This window comes from Falco naumanni, chromosome 9, assembly GCF_017639655.2.
Source record: "Falco naumanni isolate bFalNau1 chromosome 9, bFalNau1.pat, whole genome shotgun sequence".
Taxonomy (NCBI): domain Eukaryota; kingdom Metazoa; phylum Chordata; class Aves; order Falconiformes; family Falconidae; genus Falco; species Falco naumanni.
In genome coordinates this window covers 20,375,615-20,400,028 of record NC_054062.1, presented here as the reverse complement: position 1 = coordinate 20,400,028, position 24,414 = coordinate 20,375,615, and the positions used below count along the sequence as shown (strand labels likewise).

The 24,414-nt window shown below is 44.3% G+C and overlaps 1 protein-coding gene across 2 annotated transcripts in view; it reads left to right on the top strand.

Moving 5' to 3' along the window:
* RBM20 (RNA binding motif protein 20) overlaps positions 1-16,890 on the top strand; it is a 106,709-nt gene extending 89,819 nt beyond the window's left edge. The window contains exons 9-14 of one of the 2 annotated variants that reach the window (XM_040607132.1): positions 596-1,280; positions 3,158-3,256; positions 4,698-5,370; positions 7,811-7,930; positions 8,649-8,770; positions 12,740-16,890. In XM_040607132.1, the coding sequence (XP_040463066.1) occupies positions 596-1,280; positions 3,158-3,256; positions 4,698-5,370; positions 7,811-7,930; positions 8,649-8,770; positions 12,740-12,850 (1,810 nt within the window). In that variant the 3' untranslated portion in view covers positions 12,851-16,890. Of the gene's footprint in view, positions 1-592; positions 1,281-3,157; positions 3,257-4,697; positions 5,371-7,810; positions 7,931-8,648; positions 8,771-12,739 lie in introns of both variants that reach the window. The other variant, XM_040607131.1, reaches the window with a different exon arrangement.
* Positions 16,891-24,414: the final 7,524 nt, after the last annotated feature.

Below are 24,414 nucleotides of genomic sequence, written 5' to 3'. Positions count from 1 at the left end.
TGATGACTCAGAAAGTGTGCCTGGCATGCGAAGAACACACAAATGAAGCTGTTCCCCTGCCCTCCCGCTTGAGTAAAAAGTGTAAAGGCTGGGAGTGCTGTGAGACCTAGAGGGAAAGAGCCCGTTCAGATTAAACATATTTGGATATATATCTGATCTGCCTGACTTCTGGACCTTCCAGCAAAAATGGAGAGGAATCACACTCCTAAAATGTCTCTTTTAAGCAGGTGACCTTTGTCACTTTTGTCTCAGAGATGCCCGAGATGAGTGGGTATTAAGGGTACAGACATTAGGGTCATTGTAAAGGTATTAACATATTATAAGCTTTTAATGCTAACCCCCTGTGAGATGCTTTTAAGAATGAATGAATGTATTCTTGACAGATCTGTGGGGATTTAGTTAAGCTCTGTGGACATGACACTGCCTCTTCTCCTGTTCGCTGTGTTTGCAGCTGTGCAGCGCATGTCCGTGAAAAGCCTGGGATCTCGGGTTCACAGCCACCAGGGCAGTCCCCATGTGTTTCCAATGTACAAGAACTTGGAAGGCCACAGCGGGTCAGCCAGTTAGTTACAACTGCCTTTTCTCTTTGCAGCAGGTATGGCACGGAGAGGCCCCGCTCTCGCAGCCCCATAAGCCGCTCCCTGTCACCCCGTTCCCACACTCCCAGCTTTACTTCCTGCAGTTCACCCCACAGCCCAATGGGGACTGGCAGGACTGACTGGGGAAATGGGAGAGAGTCATGGGATCAGTCCCCGTATTCTCGACGGGAAGAGGAAAGAGACAGCAGAGAATGGCGAGAGAATGGGGATGAGAAGAGGGACAGGACTGACACATGGGTACATGAGAGGAAACATTATTCCCGACAGCTGGACAAGTTTGATTTGGATGAACGGATTGAAGGAGGCAGAGGGCACAGAGAAAAATACTTACGGAGTAGTTCCCCTGGCTCCCTTCACCCTTTATCTGGCTATAAGAGCAGGGAAGATGACTATTACCGAAAAACCTCCAAGTCAAAATCTGAAAAGTTTCAGAGGCAGGTGCAGGATTTACCTGGGAGATCTAAGAGAAAGGAAGAAGCAAAGTCAAGGGAACGCAGGCATTCTTACAGTGAGGACACTGCCAGGGAGGAGGTGGCTGAACAGAAGCACAGCAAAGCATCTGAGGGCTCCAGGCAAAAACAAAATGATAAGAATAAGGTGAAGAAAACTGAAAAAGACCAAGAAGAAGATGCTGCTACTGAAGGCAGCGATGTGAAGGAAACAAAACCTGCTGAGAATGAGGTAAATAGAGATTTCAAACTGTATGTAAGAAGGCGGTAAATGCTGAAGTAATATATTTTGTGTAATATTTTAGGTCAGTTATTCTGGGTGTGTTGCTGGTGACATCCAATGTTTTGCCTTGATAAAATCATGAATAAAGTCCTAGCAGAGATCTTGGGAGATTATCTTGTCCATGTCTTTGCCCAGATCATGCAGATCTAGTATAGCATTGCGGTGCTGGGTACGTGGACATTGTCTTTCTGTGTCAAGTACAAAACCTCTGGGTAACCAGTGAGGGGAAGAGGACAGCCAACTGAAAGCAAAACCAAGTGACAGTCTGCTGTTTGTATGCAGGTTGTGTGTGCTTGCCCTGCTGCTGTCTCTTCTAAATCTGTGCAGAATATCTCATAGCTGCTCCCTCTGCATCCAGCTCCTCCTTTCACTGCCTGTGGTTTGGACGGAGTTACCTAGGAATTAAGGGGTATTTTACAGGGACGCACAATATTTGTAGGACAATACAAGGAACTGGTTGTTATACGGCTAAAATGGGGAATGAACTTTTAATGAGAAACATTTTACTTTTGGTCAACTCAGCAGAGTAATTGGTTTCTATTAATTCTATGTCCTTACCCTCAGCTGTGGCAGGGATAATTCTCACCAATCCCTTCAAAGTGCTGGCAAGAATCTTCCCATGGCTGAACACTGAATCAGCTCACCTGTAAAATTATGGGATCTCTGGAGAAATGCTCCTAGTCAGTAAAGCGGCGGCATTTGTGAGTTGGATTCTCCACTGGGAAAAAAAGTGGAGGGGGAACAGATTAAGATGCCTCATTTGCTCAGTCCCAGTACAGCCCATGCTTACATCCCTACCCTACAGGGATCTTGTTACTGGCTTTTGGCCACCTTGCCTCCCCCAGACCCCCTGGTGATACACTGCCGCCAGCCACCCCCCCGGGATGCTGGCAGAGGCGGCTGCAGAGCTGCTTTGCTGACCAGGGGTCTGTCTCTAGCTTGTGACTGCGCTGCCAGGCCATCTGTGGTTGGTTTTAGTTGACCTTGTGTTAGTTCTTCTCAAAGGCAAGGTTGGTGGAAATCTCTGTATCTTGTCACTCAGCTAGTCTCTGTAACAGGCAGCAGCACTACGTCACGCCATAGATATGTGTGTCGGTACCACCTTTTGCCATCTTTCTCCTCTGGCTGGTGTTTCACTATGATGGATGGTTCCTTGGGAGGAGATGTCAAGAGAGAAATGTCAGACAGCATCCTAAATCACAAGTGCTGCACACTCCTCTGCATGTTTTTCAAGTTATTTTAAAGTGACTTTGTTAAAGGCATACCTCTCCAGGGACCTCTGCTAATGATTTATTTTAAAAGGAGAAAATAGGTTTTAATGCCTTGAATCCACACTTTTGCTTTGTGGCTCTTTACCAAGTGCCAGGTAGTATTATGGTTTTGCTCTTTCGAAGTATGAAATGTGCAAGCAGTTGCATTCTCGGCTGATCCTACATCAATGAACAAAACAGTTGAGGTCTTTTGCAGAGTTTTAACACTGCTGCTCTCCTTACCGTGTCTGAGCCAACATAACAGATGTGTGTAGAGAACAGAGGAGTGGAGACTGGAAATCTTAACGAATTCACATTCTCCCCCACCTGTCTTCTAGCCAATTCTATGATATAAATTACATCTCTCTAATTTTGTTTAAATTTCTTTTTCTTAATCCTTATTTGTGCCGCTTTGCTAATGAAATCCAAGTGTTGGGTCTTTTCCCACAGTCCGGTTGACTTGCATAAACTTAGAATGTGACCTTGTGAGTGACTTTGCTTCCCTAGACCCAGAATAGAAACATACTAAAGCACCACTGTGTGTTACTATACATGTATATGTTGTATTTATTTTAGCTTGGAAAAGAGGAGCAAGTTCCAGAGAAGAGCTCACCTTCAGCTAATAAACAAGGAAAAGAATCTGGAGAGATTTTGGAAAACACCAGAAAAGAGAAGGTTGGTGACGCATTGTTGGTGCAGCTTCCATGACAAATGAGTGAGAACCCAGGCTTGGTAGCACATTCTCCCAGCTGAAATATTAAACCCCCACGGAAAGGCGTGTAAAGGGGTTGTAAGAAGGGGGTTGTCTAAATTAGCTTGTCTACTCTTGACCTCTGCTTTAAGGGATAGCTTTTCCTGAAGTCTCCAGAACTCTTTTTTTAGTTGCTCTTTGCCCATGTACATACATAGCCCCTGGCACTGGCAACTGTAAGTAACGTATGCCCAAGTGAACTGTGTAACTTTGTGAACCATGCCCAAAAATAGGAGATGTGGTCAGTTAGTGGAGAAGAAGGGGACTAATGATGAAAACTTTTCAGAACATTGGCCTTAGATGGACTATAGATAACAGCCTCTTCTGATTGTTTCTGGTTTTAATTAAATTATATCTGTACAGCACCCCTACTGCAGCATCACAGTCGGGGACAGCAATGTCCTTGGAATTCCTCCAGCTTCATATCTGTAGGGTCATGGGTTGATGGCCAGATATGGAAGCTATTGATATCTGCTGCTGTAGAAAACTGATCTCCTGGCAAGAACAGTGTCAACGCCCAGAGTTTTTATGCTCTTTTAGGATTCAAGGAGGGGAAGTGTGGGAATGGCCAAATAGGAGGAGAATACAGATTATTAATAGATTATGTGTACTCAATGAGTCTGGGAGTTGAAATCTAAGCTGCAAGTGTGCCTTAAAAGTGACATATACCTTATAATTCTAATACTTCTGACGTCCAATATTAACGTCTGAGTCCTATAAGTCTATAACTGCATGTATGAGGTATTTCAGATTATGTACCTTGGAGTATAACTGTAAAACTGATTTTTCTTAAGGTCTAGGCCAATCTCTACCAACACAGTCCCTGGCAGAGGGCTCTTGCTGGTGGAAGGAAATGGCTGCAGAAGGTAGCTACGTTTTCTCAGTCACAGCAGGAGTTTAAAGGACCTAGTCCAGCGAAGTGAAAGCCACAGTGGCTAGACTGGGGTTCAATGTATTGCCGTTGTGCTGCCTATTTCTTGCCACCCTGGGATGGAGGTAGAGAGGGAGAGATTCATTTCCTTGGTGAACACACAGTAGCATCTGTAGCATAATAAAGGATAACAGGTTGTACTTTGTTCTACTGCTTATAGAAAGCTAAGAAGCAGGAGGCTGGAGAGACTGTAATCCCCAAGGCTGTTACAGAATCTCCTCAAAATGAAGTTTATGTAAAAAGAGATTGCTTGTCCTTGTGCGTAAAGTTGAAAATCACAACACCAAGGCCTGTTGTTCTTTGAAACTAAAATATGAGAGGGGTTAGGCACAGCCAGATCGAAGTTCTTCCCAGTTACTGATGTTCAAAGCCTACTTTTAACAGTGATGATCTATAATCACTGATGTCTCAAATGTTTTACATCTTTGTGACAGGATCGAGACTGGGAGAGTGGAAGTGAGGTAGAGGGTGAGACCTGGTATCCTGCTAACATGGAGGAATTAGTAACAGTAGATGAAGTGGGAGAAGATGATTTAATCATGGAGCCTGATATAACTGAGCTTGAAGAAATAGTACCAGTTGATCAAAAAAATAAAACTGCTTCAGAAATGTGTCCCTGTATGTCAAACATGTTAGAACTGAAAAATGATCACAGCCGCTTAACCAGGAGTGAAGACAAATTTGCCCATAAAGCTTTAGAAACAAACTTCAGATCAGCAAAGGGCAGTGTAGCTTCTAGCGGCTGTCGGGATGATGATGAGGATGATGATGATAATGATGATGCTGTAACTGAAGCATCAAGCCTAAATCTGGACCCTGAGCAGAAGCCAGAGGAATTGCAAGAAGACCAATCTGCTAAGGAGTCTGATCCCCAGCAGAAGGAAGGAAAAATTGATAAGAGCTCCGACACTCGTTTAGAGCTCGAAGATCACCATATACCTTCTGTTCATCTGAAAGAAGAGACTCTCCAGCTCCCTGACACATTTATAGATGATTACAAACAGATGGGATCACAAGGAGCTGAGAGCAGAGAAGTTATGGAAATGCTTGTTAAAAACACTAGTGAAGAAACAAGACCTGGAAGCCAAGAGAGTCCAGAGGCCAAGGGTAACTACTGTTTTGGTTTTTTTTTCTTTTCAGCCCACAGGGAGCCTTGCATGTTTTCTCTGACAGTAGACTGAAATTTATCGCTAACAAGAGTAAATGTTGCTAATAGTATCAAGACTTGTCCTTGGAGCGGCTCAGTAAAAGAACCCCAGTGCCTTTCGCCAAGCTAAACCATTAGAGCCTCTTAGCTGAATAGTGTAAAGGAAATATGATAAGCAGCTTGCAAGCTTTCTGAAAGGCATAAGCTGCTATAATTGTCATATTGAGGTTCACATGAGTTTCGATGAAGTCTTTCAGTGCCCTGCTAAATTTATTTCGAATTGTCAATGAAATGAGCGACAGTCTCTGAAGGTCAACAGAAAAGTATCTGTAATGTCTGGCTGGTTCCTGGACAAGGTGGGTATTCTTACACACTGTACTGAAGTATTAGGAACATGGAAATTATCTGCAGATTGTTATTTCTCAGTCCCTGTTCATGCAAATACGTGCCTTTTGTCAGGACTTGCCTTATCATCTCCTGTTATCTACCGCCATGCTGCCTTTAATATAACTGATAGGACATGCTGTGAGATAATGCCAATAAATGTAATCATAGCTGCCTATTAATATTTTAGCTGTCAGGAAAAAAGGGATCTTGAGTGTCTGAAAATGAGTTCAGTTCCTCGTCACACTTTCAAATGAAACTTGAGCGAATGGACTGTGTATAATGAGGTGAAGTAGAAAACAACGTAGACCATGTTGGCCAGGAATGCTCTTTTTTGTTGCTACCAGAGCCCGTGTGGTGGAGAAGGGGTTGTGAACAGAAGTTGCTGAAAGATTTTTATGGGTGCAATTTTTCACCAGAAAATGCTGGAACATTTAACGTCTGATTTTGAAGTGACTTATTCCTCCAGGACAGATTTGCAAATTGCTCAGTTCACAATACTTACCTGTTTGGCCTGAAGACAGCTTGCTAGGCTTGCATATTTGGAGATAACACTGCCATGCAAACTCCCTTGGACTGGGGATGGCAAGGTTGGCTCCCCTGGGCTGCCCACTTCACAGGCAGCCAGTTGACAAAAGAGTTGGGTACCCCAAGAGCATAGTTACTTTGGAGTTTTCAGCATCTCAGCTTCCAACTTGCCAGCAGGGAGCCTGGAAGCTCCAGGGAATCTTGTGCTTCCCAGGTTTCTGCCATGCACTTGATATCTGGGATCTGTAGTGCAAGGCTCTAGGCTTTCTGCAAAGGCAGCTGCCAGCTCAGGAGCCCAGAAATCAACTTAAATTGCTACAAAGACTCTGGGTCTCTTAAGAAGACCTAACTGAAGCTTGTGGGTTTTCCAGGATCTCTGCTGCAGATTTGGAAAGCTGGGATGGGGTTAAAGTTAATCTGAAAGCCAACCTATCAGCATTTTATATTATTTTATTTTAAATCATGTAATAGGCATATTTAAAACAATGAAGAAAAATTCATTCTCATAGCCAGAAATTGCAGATCTTTGAACTACAGACTTGAAAGGCAGGAAGGGTTTGGTTTGGGCAAAAATGTATTTGTTTTGTGAGAAAATATATCCCTTATATAGATAAAATTTGCAATGCAATAGAAATGTTGTCAGGGTAAGGGAACTAATTCTTTGATGTAAGAACTGAAGAATAGGAATCAGACCAGTTAATCTGTAATTCTGTTGCCCGGTGATAACAAATTTCTCTTTTTTGAATAAAAGCAATTCACATGTTGGGAAGGGAGAGCATCTGTTCCTTTCACTGGCTTTACCTGCCTCAGCAAATCAATCCACTGTTTTCCACGCCTTGAATCTCCGGCCTGTGTACATTAATGTTGGTCAGCAGGGACCAACCATCCCATCCCTACTGGCCAGGAACCAAAATCTTCAAGTGGCTAAGAGCCATAAAGCAGAAACTGTCCCTTGGAGAGCTGAGGATGGGAGAAGAGTGGCTCCAGGGGAGAGGATGACAGTGATGCTGCAGGGGTCCTACAAGAGGAAGGTTTGCTCTGCCCGCACAGCTCCTTAGGCAGCGTGGGGACTTGCTGGCAGCAGGTCCTGCTGCACCCCCTTTCTCAGCAGCCCCTGTGTTAGCCCAGCTCTGTCTCTGGTCATGCAGTACCATACGTGGTTACAGAGCTGCAGTCGGACCATGCTGGTGCCAGAGGCACGTATAGTGTTATAGATCTATTTAGAGATTAAAATATGAAAAGAAAAAACATAATGAATGTGAAATTAGAAATAGAAAAATGGTCTGCTGGGAGAAACAGGAGTGACTGCACAGTGTAGTACAGCTGTTGGGAGTTGTGCTGAGCAGGCCTCTGATTTAAATGGAAAAGCATTTCTTCCAGATTTTACTTCATATATAGATCCACCTAGAAAACGTTCCCAAGAAGTTTACAAACGTTTCTTTAAACTAATAAACTGTTTTCATTCAATACATTTATTCATTTGTTAAGCAAATTCTAGGTACTTGGAAATGAGATCTCTGGAATACCCGGAGGTAGAGCCTAAAAGAAGGCACTCTCTGCCAGGCTGGGAACAAGAGGATGTCTTCACCGAGCTCAGCATCCCCTTGGGTACGTTGGGACACCTAGGCCACCCTCGGCCTGCAGTACCACCCACTGCAATACCTAGAGCCTACAACAAGATGTCACTTTAAGGCTACCTACTGTATTTATTTTTCAGAACAGATGTGAGTAGACTGAAGGAACCGGGTACATGACAGAGGGGTAGCTATTGAAAGAAATGGGCTTTTGATTATAGATCATTGCTAATTTCATTCCACGTGAATGCCAAAAGATAGCTGTTAATGTCGCTGATGAGATGAAATAAGTTGCCTTGGACTATATATGAGAAATACTTAGTAATTTAAAAGTCTTTGTCATAAAAGTATTGCTTATACTGAAAGTATAAGCAAAAGTATTTGTCTTACTGATCATGAGTAAAACACCTGGAAGATGTACATCCTAAAGAGCATCTGTGTAACTTAAGGATAATTTTACTGCTAATTGCTATTCTAGCTCTTGAGTTTATGCAGTGAAGTTTCCAGTCAGTATTATGCACAAGAAGGTACTTTTTAAAATATGTATAATATCTAAGAGAGAAGTGGAAGGTGTATTTGCAACGCACAGGATTTAAAACTGCAAAATTAGGGAAATCAGAGAAGTGAATCGAGGATTCAGTCTTCATATCTATGTCATTTAACTAAACAGCAACTTTTCACTTTGAAAACAAGTATTATGGAGGGGAAGGGTTTCAACTGACATTTTAATGCAATTCAGAATTTCTCAATAGGTGTGGAATTTGTGGTGCCTAGAACTGGGTTTTATTGCAAGCTCTGTGGACTCTTCTATACAAATGAAGAGACAGCAAAGACAAGTCACTGCAGAAGTACTGTTCACTACAAAAATCTTCAGGTAAAAACATGCTTGGAGGTAGCTAACAACTTGCGCATACATAGACAGTGCTACAAAAAAATTGTTTTTATTCTGTGGGACAGAATTTAGATGAAGTGAAATTTAGATAAGCAAAACTTTTCAGTAGTTCCAGTAGTACAGTAATTTCTCACTCCCTGATCCTTGAAATCAACTTCTGGGTCATAAAAAAGTGAGGCCAGGTGATAACTTCATTTTTCTCATCTATATTTGGTCCTCATCACCAGTACAGCATGCAATTCACATCTTTAATTCCCTGTTCTTGAGGGTCCCAGGTGTTTCTGTCACTGGGATTGAGCTCAGCAGCAGCAGGGCTGCTGCTGAAATAAGAAATTATTTCTTAATTTCAGCAGCATTAAACATGCCACTCGTTTAATAATGTTGCCAGACTTAGTTGTGCATTGGTGTGAACTTCTGCAGCGTGTTTCAGCACACAGTCCCTCTGTGACGCACAGGCTCTCCGAGGCATTTCCTGTCACCCGCTGAAACCACCTCCCTCTGCTGCAGAACAGCACGGCGGGTCAGCCACGCCGAACACCGCTATTGAATAATTCCTATAAGGGTAGGCAGAAATGTGTAATTACCTCTATGGTTTCCATAAGCATGTCAGCACTTGATAACAGCACACAGAGACCATGGGTGCTTGCAGTTCAATCAGAAGACCGTACCTTTATCGCTTTTCAGACGCACGGTTGATACCATCAGTCGTGACAGCATGAGCTCTAACTGCCCTGTGCTGAGGACTCCTCAGAGGAGGTAGCCTTGCCTGTCATCTCCTTGAATCCCTGCCTGTGTGCAGGGTGTGCACCCTGCAGAAGACACTTTTGTTGGCATTCGCATACTCTTAGTCATGAAAGAGCAAAGCAAAGCTGCGCCTTGTTTCTCCGTTTCTTCCCTCTGCCCATAGTAAATGCTGGAGCTCCGCTTATCTTCAAGTAATAGCTATCCTTCCCTAGCTAGCTAGTAGGCATTGGCTTTTCTAGTGACTATCAGAGTCAAATAATTTCTCTGGGAGAATTTTTCTTCTTGACTTTGCTAAAGTTACATAGCTGTAATCATACAAAGGCCTCTGTATGGCCTTTGTGTGATTACACACAAAAGACTGTGCCTGCAGAGCTGCGATGCTTGCTAATAATGGAGCCTCCGAGTGTAAGCTTGAAAAACAGGTGCCCAGTTTTCATGCCTGTTTTTGCTTCATACAAAAAAAAAACCCAAACACCAAACCCAAGAAACTCATGCTAAAGCAAAGACTGCAACTCCAGCCCCTGCCCCTGGCAACTGGTCCCATGGGAAGAAGAGGTTTTTTTTCATTTTCCAAGTTATTTTGTTAGTCTTAGAAAAAAAAAGGTCCAACTAAAACTGAGCCAGTGTGAAAAAAACATCTTTTTGTCCCTGTTAAGACATTTCCCATGAGCACTGTGGAAGATCTCTAACACTGACTTGAGATAAGAGAACAAAGACCACAAAAGCTGTTAAAATTAAATCTGTCAAATACGGTAATAAAAACAGGCTGTTCTGTGAGCCGTACCTCTTATCTAACTAAATGGAGGAAGTAAACATCGCATCCAACTTCTGCCTGCTCAAGTGGAAACTCAGCAAATTTTAAATAATTGTTCTGTATTACTAGAACTCTTTTAGTTGCAATTATGCACTCTGCAAGAAATGTCAGTCTTCTCCTATGGTGGTGCAATTTAGCGAGTGCATCCACCAACATAAGAACTATGGACTTAACTCTTACTGTATGTGAAGCTATAGGACTGCCGCTGCAGGCTGTCATCTTGCCTAAATGACAAACACCATTGTCCCATGACAATGACATTGTTCCAAATGCCCTTATGGCTATAAGTCTTTTATAGTTCATCTGCTATTTGTCTCCTTGAGGCCACATCGAAAAATATATGTTCGGTGTTTGAATTTGAATGCAAAACCAAACAGGTTATTTATGAGTTTTATTCCAAAAGCCTTGCTTAGATGATGATGATGATTTTGTCTTGAATTAAAATAGTCAGCTTCATCGGAGTATGGTGCCCCTTGAAGAACAGCAGTCACGGAAAAAAAACCCCACAATTGTTTGTCAACCTTGCAGATTTTTTGTAATTTTCCATTCTCTTCAGCTTAATAAATGACTTTCCCAGGTGGTATTTATATTTACGCATCCACTGCATTTTTCATGTCCAAAAAATGCATCATTTGGCCGTCCTTCCCACCACTACCACAAAAAGCTGTCAGATTCATCTGGTGTAAACTACCTTGGCAGCTCAGTGCAGCATTTTATCCTATTTTCCACTGGCTTTATGCAGTGTTCATCAAAACTTGTATTTAAATGAAAAAATACCTTTTCCTTGACTGTCATTTTGCTATAAATTAATTTGAATGTCTGGTCTGTGAACTTCAAAACTGATGTTTGTGGTGCTTATGATAACTGACAATGTCAGCTAAAGGTGGTGGATAAACCTCAGTCTTATTTTGGTGGGTAATCACGGAAAAACAAAAATGTATGGGTTATCTGATCCAATGACAAGTTTTAGTGACTTACTACAGTTCACGGTGTACTTCTTCATGTTCTGAACATGTTCTACATGTTCGTGTACTGAGTACGGTACATGGATCACTTCTCCCAGCCTTTATGGGCCCTATATCTCTGTATACTACTGTAACATTTACTCTGGCTTTCTGCCACATGGAATTTTGTACCCGGGGATCAAGACTGAGAGTTTTGTAATTTCCACAGCCAAATCTCTATATTCAGAGTAACAAGGGTACGGTCGTCATTTTGTCACAGGTATACCCATTCATTACCACTACTGAGTCCCTTTCAGATTTACCTCTGACATCCAAAACTTGTATTTACATGAGACAACCTGCCAGTCCTAACACAGCTCTTGATTTTTTTAACATCCTTTTCTCATTTTACTTCTTCCCCATGGATGCCAAAGAGTAATCGGTAATCTGGGGGAATCCTGCAAGTAGATGAAATTTTGCAGTGATGTGAGATGGTCTTTTCAAAACAAATCAGAATGCATAATCAGGTAGAAAAGAGTTTTATAATCCTAATAATGTGCAGGTCAGTTATTCTTACATGTGGTATATGTATAAGTAATTTATAAGAACATCTCTATGTTATTATGTGGTAATTTCCCATGTGTGTCTTTACACTAGCTGCTGCTGAAGAAGCTTCTTTCAATCCATTTTTAGGTCTGTTGACCTTGAATAATTACTCTGACCACCATTTTCAGACCCATACCAGCTCATCGTCTATTTTGTGCGCAGCTCTGCCAACTAAGAGCACTGCCAAAAGGCTGAAAGCCTCACTGGCCATGCCTGTATTTTTAAATCACACTGATTGCTTAAAGCACCAAGAGTCTTTACCTTAGAGAAACACAATATACGTAAATGCTCTAGCCAGACTGCCAAATTGTGTTAATTATTGCTGAGTTTGATTATTCCCTTAAAACAAATGTTCTTGTGCAAAAGGTGTATCTTTAACCTGGACATGCTGAAAATGTAATATATATATATATATTTGCTTTAAAATGTGACTCAAAAACTGCATCTGTTTTCTGACACACCAGTTTTATACATACATAATACAGCTGACTCAGTGGAGTTAGTTCCTGTCCTGTGGTGTATGGGAGTAGGGAGTTTGCAAGGAGAAAAGGTGAGGTCTAGTTACAGAAACTGATGGGGAGTCATGGTCCTCCTGGTTCTGTCAACAGTTCCCCATGTGGCACACTGTAAATCACTGAACCTTTGAGGTTCTCCATGTATTCAGGTAGTTTGCCTGATGCAGCTGTATTTCCTGGCTTTAATTTTCACCAAAATGGGCCTTCTGTGTGCTTTCTTCCCTTCTGAGATGCTGGGATAGTGTGGGAGCTCTGAAAAGGCATAAAGCATCCCATGTTGACTATTTTAAGTTTTGGTAACAATGCTTTGTTTTTGATGTGACTGCAGAAGTATCTGTCCCAGCTTGCAGAAGAGAGCCTGAAAATGAAGGAAGAAGGCAGCCATCTGCCTCAGGATGACACTGGCATTGTTCCTCACTTCACGAAGAAAAAACTATGATGGAGATGAACTGGAAGAACTATAATGAGTGAATGCTGATCCTTTTTTTCTTTTTCTTTTTTTTTAATTTCTATGATATAACTGTCAATTTGCACTGTACAGAGGAGGGGAAATAAAGAGCATGTTCCATGCATCTATGCCCAGAGTGCCATTAAAAACCAAAATGCCTGAAACTGTTTCCCACGGTGAAGCAATGCTGGCATATCTGTAAGAAGTGGAGCAATTCTTTCTCACACTCTGTGTGCTGGGAGTGGTTTCCTAGATTAAATCAGAATTCTCAGGGATTCTTAAAGTTTTAATTCTGATGTGATGCATCAGGTCAGGTGGAGTATTTTAGAAGCACTCAGCATCCTCCAGTGGACGCTGAAAGGAAAGGAGATGTCACTATAAATAGGCTTTAATGTTGCTTAAAATATCTTCAGCCATTTCACTCGCTGCCCCAGTAAGAAGTAGCATTTGCATAGGACATCTAAAGCCATTGTGCTAAAACTAGTCAGTAGATGGCATAATATAAACCCCATAAGCATCCACCTCTGTGTATCGTAAGAGTTTGGTGAAATGATAAAACGTTTGTGGTGTTAAGTGCTGACTGTACACTGACTGTGTTGTACGAGCACGGAGGCAGCCACAGTCTGTCCCAGGGACCTTATAGCCTGAACGCAGCACAGCGAGAGCAATTTGAATGCATGTGCTGACAGCCAACTTGCTCTGGTTTCCAGCGTTTTCCATGGTGTGATCAGGATGTTTTCCAGGTACCACTGTGTTTGAAACCCTTCATTTTGATAGTTCTAAAGGGTGCCAACTTTGAGTCTACTGACTTGAAACTCTCATGAGAGGCTTTTTAAAGTGCCACATGTTTGGACCATGTCTCTTTTAGACATTTTATTCAAGATCCTTGCTTTTGGGGTCTTTTTGTTCTCTTTCAAGCTTGCTTTTCCTCAGCTTGGCAATGTTGAATTTTCCTGGTTTTTATGGAAAGATGCCAGACTTTTAATATTGTTTTTATATTTTATTTCCCTGAATTTTTTAAGGTGAATACAGCGACTGATGGCTCACAGAGTGCAGCACTGAGAACACAGGATGCACCAGCAGCTCTGGCATTATTACGAGCTATTGTTTCTGCACAGTTGTTGCTTAGTATTTTGCAAAGTCCCTTTGAAATGCACTGTACAAGTTTCTGGTTCATTTCAATAGGGCTTTGTGTAGTAAAATGAATACAGAGGCAAACCATTGCCAGAATTGATCCTGGAGTTATGCTTTTATAAAATGCCCTGCACAATCTAGACAGGTGGGGGTTTGCAGCCATATTTCCGTTCTTTGCCTGACTCTAATATTCATCACAGTATGTTCTATAAAAATTACTGGTGCTGGATGTCCTGTTTAGACATTGTGCAGAGGAAGTCATTTCCCAGAAGGTTCTAGGCATCCCTAAGAATGACATGGATGTCACAAAATACTGCAAAGTGGCTAAATTGCCAACAAAGTATTTGTTCCATTATGTCTTCTGCCAGCAGCCATGCTCGTTCTCTGAAGCAGCCTGTAGCCAGGCAGTGTGTCTCAGAGGTGCCTGGTGGTGTTGCCTGAAGTCCTGTTCCATTTCATGGCCTGTGCTTTCCACTCGTTTTACCAGAGGTGGGGTCAGATTTCATATTTGGAATTCCTGCTTCTCACAAGTTGAGGGATTCTTTGCATCCCGGATTCAGATGTGGCCTATCCAAAAGACAAGGGGAAATGAAAAACATTGCAGCCTAAATCCTCCTTTGTCCAGACTTGAAGTATGTTAAGACTTGGGTCCATCTGTCATTTAAAACAGCTTTCTTTTTGTTTTTCCATATGGAAAAAAAATAATATTGCAAACCAGGTATTTTTCCTTCAAGGATTGGGGTTTTTCTTTGTTTGTTTTTCACGTTGCAGTGAAATTTGAGCACAGGGCTGTTAAGGCAAGAGCTTGTATTGCAAGCTGTAAGATTACCAAAATGGCAGTAAAGATTGTGCAATTGTCTTCAAAAGCACAGCTCTCAAGCTGGTCATGTATCATCTGAATATGAAGTTCCCTTCATGCCCTTCAGCACAAACTGAGTGCAAGGGAAGGAAATCACTACAAATGCAAGCATCAAATCTTTGAAGCTAACCCTGCTATCAAACTGGAGCTCTCACCAGCCTAATGGGAGCTTGTTAGACCATGTGGTTAAGCTTAATTGGATGTGAGACATAGCTGACTGTATATCAAAGTCATATGCCTCCAGCAACTTTATCCCCAGGTAACCTCAAATGAGAAAAGTATCACTGTTATTATTCTTTATTTGTATTGCAGTAGAAGCTACAGGTCCACTGCCTTTATTATAGGCACGGTACACATCCACAACAAAGGCTTTCCCAGGCCAAAGCGCTTTAAATCAGACTTTCTGAAAACAGACAACAGGTGGATACAGGCAGGCAGGGAAAGCAGTAGGTAACCATGAGATTTTGACTGGCAGCAGCAGAATAATGAAAATGAGTGTTTACCCAGGGGCTTATTCTGGGATGTACAGGAGATGATTCAAACTACCTTCCCCCTCCTCTGGTTCTGAACCAGGTTCACTCCCATTATTCACAGCTTGCCTATTTAACCTTTTTCTTTTTTTTTTTTTTCTTTTTTTTTTTTTCCCCTCCCGGCCACTTGCATTAGACATGCAAAATCCCCGAGAGAGTGGGCCTTGGCATCCTTCAGTCCCTGCCTGCTGAAGTTTCGGTCTCCATCCAGGGCTCCAAAAGCTGGAGTCTTGACTGAGCTCACCAGGAACCGTCCTGGCTCCAGGTACCTAGTCAGGGCCACGGGTACAGGCCCTTGCTTGCCGCTGAGGAAGGAGGAGGCTCCGTACGGCATCTCTGCCCTCTGTAGTTTCCTCTTCTGGAGGTAGATGACTCAGGTGAGTGATGCAGGTGCAGTGCCCAGCCCCACAGATGTGATCAGACCCAGATATTTGTAGAGGTGGTTTGGACACCCCGTCTCTTTGGGCTCTGTCCTGACGCAACAGCGATCCTCAGAATCCTGGGTACGGCCAAACAGGCAATTCCTCTTCTAAGAAGGTCCTTTCTCCCCCTAAAACTCAGCATCTGAAAGCAGTTAAAAGCAATCCTAAGTCTCAACCAGGTCCTAATGATCCCTATGATGAGTTTTCAGCCTGATGCACTTTAAGAACTCAGAGATAATCTCCTTCCCCCTCCAACAGGCCATCATGCAATGCTGGCAGGCGCTCAACTCCCCAACTTCTCTCTACTACCTATTCTGCTGAGGCGGAAGGCCACCGTAGGCAGCCACTTACCTTTCTCAGCTTGTGTAAAAATGTGTTCTTTCTTTTGGTTTATTATATTTAAAATCTTGACTACTTTTTTAGTTGGCATAATTCATTATAAATATAATCCACGCTGTTTATTAATACGTATTTATTTATATATATATATATATATATATATATACAAACCACAAAACAGGCTCAGGTCTAGCCAAACAACTATTGATATTTTAAAAGGAGCTTCCTTAATATATAGAAATCATTTCAACACATCTCAACCAAAGATTGCACTTTTTTTAATAGGGACTATGTTTTTCATCTTTGTGAAATATGTATTGATCTCAAATAGTCTTTAATGTCAATCTGCAACTTACTTTCCTTGAAGTAAAAAAATAAGAGAATTAAACATTTGCCCCATAAAATCAGACAAAGTTTCATATTGGCTTTAACACTAAATTAGTGTTAGGCTGTTATATTCAGGGTTTTTCTATTCTCTAAGGATTAAGGCTGTGATTTGTTGAATTATACTTGAACTGGACCAGATGTACTATTTATTGAGCTTATATAATCTTGTTAATTTAAATTTTGGCTTGTAAACAGTTGGAATTTGTTAGTACTTGTTTAATTATGTAGGAACTGTCACCAATATTAACTGATCTGTGTAACTGATTGCAAAGTATTTCAATTTGTGTTTCTTAAAAAGAAAGATTTTAATAAAGAGAATTATAAAGCATATACATGGGTGGGCAATTGTCCCAGCAACAACATGCTTCTAGCTTCCCAGGGGATCTATTAAAAACTAAAAAATAAATAAAAGATAGTTTGGGGGTAAGAAAGAAACAGGAGACCAAAATGTTTCCTTTTAAATGTAATTTCTAGAAGTTGTGATTCTTATCAGGTAGCCCCTGCTGTACAGACTGCGAGTGATTGCCATCGTCTGGTGCTGAAGTTGAAGTGTACATATCTCAGCAGTTTGCTCTGTAATTATTATTGTTATTACCCACTCCTGTCCCTCTAGATATGTCCTCACTTCCCTTTTTCTGTTTCCAAATGAATGGGCAAGTTGTCGGTCTGCACTGGCTTTTCTCTGTCTCCATCCAGGTTGTCTTTCCATCCTGAAAGAACCATATAAAATCAGCCCCAGCCAGGCACTTTCTCCAGCTCATCTCTACCCAAGTCCCCATGTTTGCCTGTTTACCCTGTTTCCCTTGCACTCTCCCTCTGCCTTTGCTGATTTTTCTTCTTTTCAGCAGACTGCCCTCCGGGGTGCTCTCCCAGCTCCACAGGGACCTTTCCCACTTCCCAGCCTTCTCCCTGGCTCACTTCCATCACCAGCAACTGGAGCTCCTGGGAGGAAATACTCAGCCTCAGTCAGGGTGACGTAAAGACATGCTTGTACTAGATATTTAAAGAATGCAATAAGGACAAAAGCCAAGGGGAAACTTCACCACCAGCTTTGATTAATTCACTCAGCGGAAAACACTAGGAGAAAGACTGAGACAAGGTGATGTCCGGTCCATGTGCAAGGCAGGCCATGGGGCACCATCAGAGCAGGAGCTGTGCCTCCCGCCGCCTGCTGAGGGAGGGAGATGGGTCTGTCAGCCCCACCGAACGGCCGGGGCAATGGGTCATGGGCAAAAAGTCTGGCACTCAGGTTTTCTGACTCCCCAGTTCATGAGATCAGTGCTTTAGCATCTTTTGAGTAACTGTTTTGCAGCTGAGGCACACATATAATGTATTTTAAGCACAAATGGTTTCAGTTCTTCTGTCCTAGATGTAGTGAAACCTTCCTACATGTGACTTTGATACCACCTCACTGCAGCCGTGAATCTCTCACTCTAGAAATCGGGCAAACCAATTTTGTAAGTGTTAACTTGGCATCATATATCTGTAACAGAAAAAATTCTAAACATCACGATTTTCATGTTGGAAGGGGGAACTCAGGTGTGAAAGACTTCACAAGTGAACACCAGCCTGCACCCAAGTACCAGCTTGGCCTTTTGGCACAAGGCTGTGACTGACCTCACTTGGACAGCCAGCCACAGCCCAGCTGTGCTGCCTGACCCACGGAGCGGACCAGGTCCAGGCTGTCTGAAGACAGGACCCTCCCCGGGAAGCTGACCAGGAGGGAGGGCAGGGGTGCGTGGGGAGCTGGGATGGTGCTGCCTGCTCTGGATCGGGCTGCTGTGGGGCTGGGCCAGCGGACACACTGCCCCGACACAAGCGGCACTGGGGCTGCAGCACATGCCGGCGCTGTGCGAAGCAGCCACCCTCCGCCTGCTTTTCAGCGCCAGCGCAGCCTGGGACTCGGCCCTGTTTGTGCAGGTGGCAGCAAGGGCAGCCCAAGAGAACAGGTTTGCCTTTGCTTACTTTTCTACATCCGACTCCACCAGCCTCCGCTTATCTATGTCAATATGTTGAGCGCTCCTCAGGTGCTTGGCTTGCCTCATGCAGTGCTGCAACGTGAAGCCAGGGGAGTATGCGGTATGTATTTGTGGAGGAAAAGTTCTCCTGTTGTGGAGAAGAGGGGGACTGGGCAAGGACCAGGGATTCTCCCCACAACATCTTAGTGGAACCGAGTAATGCAGCAGTGAAACAGAAAATAGCCTTTTCCCTTGCACAAAAGAAATTTCCATAGGGGTCAGGCTTCTCATTGCAGGGCCCAAGCTCGCCTTGCTGACCTGGTAGCCAGGAATCCCCTCCACCACCCCTGGCGTGTCACACCTCCCCTCTGCTTGCCTTCAGCGGAGCTACGGTGTGTTACAGCACTGGCAATCTGGCCCCAGTCTCCATGAAACACACTTGTCTCATCCTAATTTAATATATTCACAGCACCATGGAAACACGACTCCCCAGATGCTGAGGTGACAGAAGCAGGGGTGGTTTCCATCTCTTCCTTCCTAACTGCCCCCTTCTACAGCCCATGTGAGGCTCAGGAAGGCCCTGCTGGGCATCCTGCAGCTTGGGAGCAGGCAGGGGAGTGGTGGGGCCACCAGGATCCACCTTCCACACTGTGAAGATGGTTTTCTTAGGGCTCATCTGCACATAATTGCATCAGCCTACTGCAGGGTGAGATTTCTAATCAGATAGCCAAGGTGATTAAAGCCAGTGAGCTCTCTCCTTTCAGTTCACATCAGGGTTCTGGTTAAAGGGCCATCTGTCAGGAGCAGCTACCTGAAGTAGCTTCATTTAAACTGAAATAGGAGCATACGTCAATTTTTAATTAACTGGGTCAGATCTGAATGAGTGGGCATGTCCAAAAGCTTTTTGTAAACTAGAAAGCCACGCAGGGCAGGCTGAATACAGCCTATTAAATGTTTAAATAATTGCCAGGCAGAGTCTTGGCCAATTCCTCAAGGTAAGACTTCAGTATCAGCAGCACAGCCCTGGGTGAAGAGGCAGCTTTTCCAGCCCGATTTCTTCCCAGTGCTTTAGAAATGAAGGTTCCTGTTCACAAGCTGTGCTCCCCTTACTCCTAAGCCTTGTTTGAGGACATGCATATTAGTTCCACCTTCCTTAAACACCATCCTGGTGTCTTTAGAGGACACAGGAAGCCTGTTTTGTTTGTGGGTTTCTTCTCTGGTGGGGCTGTGTTTGCATTGCAGCTGGTTTATCTTTGGCAGATAGCAACGTGATCTTGGCAGTAAACTTTCACCTTGAGCTCAGGGGGCGTAGCCACACTGTGTTTTGCACACCTGTGGTGGGGAACTAGGAAAAATTTGCCTGTTTGTTTTAACATCACTGCTGAGATGTTAAAACCAGTTTCACAGAGGTGCTATTAGTGCTTGGTAGAGGTCCCGACTCCCGAGATGTGGGCATGCTGGAGGGCAGCGTGCATGAGTGCGTGTGTGTGCATGAGCAAGACTTGTGCTGCCTTGCATGGACTTTAGCATTAAGCAGCTGGCAATCAGATGTACTTCTCCAACATTACAGTCACAAGTAATGCTGTTTTGGTGTGTGCCGAAGTGGAGTTTCTAACCTCCTTATTTCCACTGTTCACTATTCCTGCCCATAACACTGTCTGTGGGTACGAGCTGTGGTGGTGAGCTTGCAGAGCCACTGGCTGCACTGAGACATACGCAGGGACTGGTATCAGTATCCCCCGAGGTGCCCGTGCCCCAGGTGCAGGGTCTCTGGGAACAAGGCAGACCTTAAACAGGCACGCATATAGCAGGTTTGGCCCCATAAAAAGAAAGTACACTGAGACCAACAGGAAGAGCAGCACGGGTCCGTCCTGATGCTCTGGGGATCGGCACCGCTCCGGCAGGGCTATTCCAGTGCCTATTTCCATCTGATTGCAATCGGGAAAGATTAACTCCGGCAGGATATGCTAGGTATCAGTCTGCCAAGAGATCAGCGAGGCAGCCAGGATGCTGTAAATGTTCCCAGAAGCCTTCTCCTTCCTTTTCTCTCACAGATTAACCTGGCTGGGGGTGAGGGTGGGGACAAGGGGTATTTTGGTGAGGCAGGGTAGGGATTTGCCATTGGATATTGCCACAGAAGGAAGCCGAGCTGCCGCAGGGGTGCACAGAGATCTGGCAGTGCCTTGTGTGACTGATGCCGGGCTGTGTATGAAATGGACCCAAGAGGTCTGAAATAAGTTGGCAGGGCTATGCTCATGGGTATTTCTCACTAGCAAGCTGATGGCCCTGTAAATGCACGTTTGTAGGCTATGTGTTACTTGCTCCTCTGCTTTTCTCTTCCTGCAAAGGCAGATGATGATTCACGAGCTACTGATGCTGTTCAGCCATCGGCATGTCTCTTCACAAACCTCCTCCATGGGGTCTGATCCCCAAACCAGTGGTGAGAGTCTGGTTGAATTGAGGGCTACCTGAGCCTTAAGGTAAGTTAAGTACCTGTTTACAACAGCATCAGATGCAAGCAGTGCCTAAGCAGCGTGAGAAAGCACTGGGATCTGCTAGCCCGGTGAAACAAGAAAAAAAAAAAACAAAGTGAAAGAAACCTGTCAGAAATACGGTTTGGGTGCATTCCCCCTAGGAGCTGCCCCATCTTGCTGCACTCATGGCATGTTCACACCATGGCAAGGAATGGCATGAACTCACTTTCATGAATTACTTCTTGTCAGCCCAGCAAAGTGGGAAGCAAATTATGTTTGCTTAAACCACCATGCAGGTGGTCGCAGCCAGTGGATGTTAGTTCCGAAGGAGCAGGGGAAGTGCGTGCACCAGGAGTTAGTGTGGGTCAGCTGATACATGATAACCAGCACCGCTGTGGTATCTTGATTGCTTGTGATTGTGTGAACATGCCTGAAGATGCAGATGGTATAAAGCAGAGCAGTGCTTATGAGGGTTTTGAAGCTTGCATCTGCTTATTTGGTCCTGGCAGCTTTCAGCAAAGACCACCCACTGAAATGAAGAATCATTTTCTTGAAATGCAAGTAACCAAGACATGTATTCAACCTCTTTCAATGCCCTTCTATGATTTTGTGGAGCCGTTGAATTCCTCTTTTCCTACAAGAGGTTTACTGCAGTGCAAAATGAGTTCCTGGAGCAAAAAGCCACTCCTTTCTAAGGGTATACGGGTTGTTGAGGCTCCAGGTCTTCCATCTTTAAAGATTAATGCTTCAAGCTGAGTTGTCATAGGTTGCTAAAATAATCTTTTCCCACCGTTTTCCTCATGTCAGCATTTCTAGAGCTCTAGTGCGTTGTGGCTGCTCTTGTCATGTAAGGATTTATGAATGGCTGCAAAGTTCAAAGGCATATTGGTAATCCCAAGTCCCGAAAAGCCCAGAGTCAGCCCAAGCCCTGCCCCATTTCCCAAGAAGAAGTTGTTTGCCAACTCTTTCTTTTCCTAACTTATTTTTATAATTAGCCCACAAACTTCAGGATCTCTTTATTCACCTCTCAGTATTTTGAGCATTTAGGTTGTACTAGTTTCATGTTTTTGAATCTTTTATCCACAACCTTGAGGGCTAGGGACATACTTTGTTTGTAAATGAAAGTTACAATTCCCTTGTTTCAAGGAGCTGGGATTTTAAGATATATTCCCCAAAGCATTAAAGTTGTGATAAAATCACAGGAGTTGCCAGCATTGCACAGAGTCTCCTCTGTTTGGAAGAGGAGGCATTGGACTGCAGCGAGCTGCAGGCATCACTAGCTACTGTCGTGTTAGTGAGTCAAATAAAAATAACATTGTGATTAAACATCAGCTCTGCAGGCCTAACTAAAGAAGATAACCTCATCTCTTCCTAGCTGCAGTCCTTCACAAAAGCGCTGCCTTTGTAATCCTCTGGATTAATGTTCACACTCAAGCTCTGCCCTAGAAGGCCCTGCACCCCTGGCAGAGTGCATTTAAAAGTATAAAGCCCTCTCTGGGATGCAGAGGAGGCTGGTGCCAGCCAGGCACTTCCTGGGACACGTGGTTACAGCTGCTTCCAAACTGGGCGCATTTCAGGCCAAGAGATCTTCCTTTCTTCCCTCCCTTTCCTCTTCACTGTTGCTCTAATTTCAGCTTCGTGCCACCTTTCACGCAGCCCCCCTCAGCTTGAATCAGATCCCTATTGTCTGCGCGAATCCCTTCCCCCAAACGGCCCTGCTTTCCAAGAAAAGTCCTGCCTGCCAGGACCGGGCGCTCTTCTGAGTCTGTGGCTTTTTGTCGGGTCCTGGGCTGAGCTCAGGTTCCTGTTTGGACCAGCATGAGGTCAAAATGCAAACAAACTCAGGAAAACCCTTCACTTCAGCAAAGCCTGATGCTCGCTGACTGCACGCTGGTGGCTGCTGCAGCACTCCAGCCTGAGACTGACGGGTAATGCGGAGTGAAGCAAATGATTAGCATTATTAAAAATGCTTTGCAATTATACAGCACCTTTTCATCTAGAGATTTCAAAGCTTCATAGTACTCACACAAAGTTACTTATTATCCCTAGCATTTAGCAGAGTCAGGAAACGAAGGAAAGCAGCTAAGTGACTCGCCTTAGGTCATGCAGTAAGTCAGCATCAGAGGTGGGAACTCGGCCCCGAAGTGCTGACTCCGTGGCTCATGCCCTGACGTGAGGACACACCTCACCCTCTCCTGTTCCAGTCCAGCTCCTTGGGGGATGCAGCGATGGGAAAAGCGCTCAGCCCACCCAGAGGGTCAGCACAGCCCGGGCAGCGCTCATCAGGCACCTGCCTGGGAGCAGCACCCACCGCACCGCTCCCAAGCCCTGCTCCTTCCCCCCGGCGCACCCTGCACACTGCAGCGGTGCTGTGTGGGACCTGCCGTGCCTGAGGCTGCAGCCCAGCTTGCCACTGCACAGTGTGGCTGAGTCCACAGCAGCAGCAACACGGAGGGCCTGGGGCGGGGAGCAAGGTGCGGTGTGGTGTGCCCCTGGGCTGAGCATCTCCACTGCAGCCCCCATCTCCGGCACGCTCCCTACAGCCCGCTGGCCGTATGCCCACAGGAAAACTGCAAGGACCTTCCTTTACGGGGGACATTTCTAGAGACGCTTCAACCTGGATACCCTAGAACATGCTATGCAAGAACTGGTGAGGACCAGAGGTGGTTTTGCTCATATCAGCACCGCAGCTAGGCTGCTACTCTCCCACTGGTCAAGCTCTGGCTACAATGAAGGTGTGGCAGCACTGACTCCCTTCAGACCAGGTGGTCCAAGCCTGCCAAGTAGCCTAGATATACGTGCAGATACCCGCCAGGAGATCAGAAATACATTTCTAAGATGTTACGCTCTTTGGCTGGCTCAGGCTCAGCCGGCTGTGCTGCAGGATGCACTGTGTGCCAAACTTCCATGCCTTGCAGCAAGAGACCTGAAAATATCAAGCCCCTGTAGACCGACACTTCTCTGACTTCAGTTCAGTGCTAGGACTTTGGGACAGTGCATCAGCAGGGAGGAAAGCCAGAAAGAGGGAATGAAGAGGAAGAGTGAGAGGAGAGAGACAGAGAAAAAAAGCAGATGTGAAACAGTGTGAAGAGAGGCAGGTAGACTTTGAGATCTCACTGGCCAGGAGAAGACCTTGACTGAATCTCTTGGTCCTACTGGGGTAAAACACCTTTTTGATGTTTACCACAAAAGGTGACTTGCACAGTTATATTTTTAACGTAAAAAAAATATTTCTTAAAAGAGCAGCTAATCTGCTTATGCTCTTCCACTGTGTTGCTTATTTCTACCCTAGAAATATCAGGAAAATCCACTTTAGTAAATTTTTTTCTGGGAGACTTGAGATGCTTCAGGTTTTTTAATGATGAACAGTACCTCGCTTGGAATATTATATCCCTATGATCAAGGCAGGCACGACTGATACAGCTTCAGACTTCCAAGGGGTGTATTTAAAT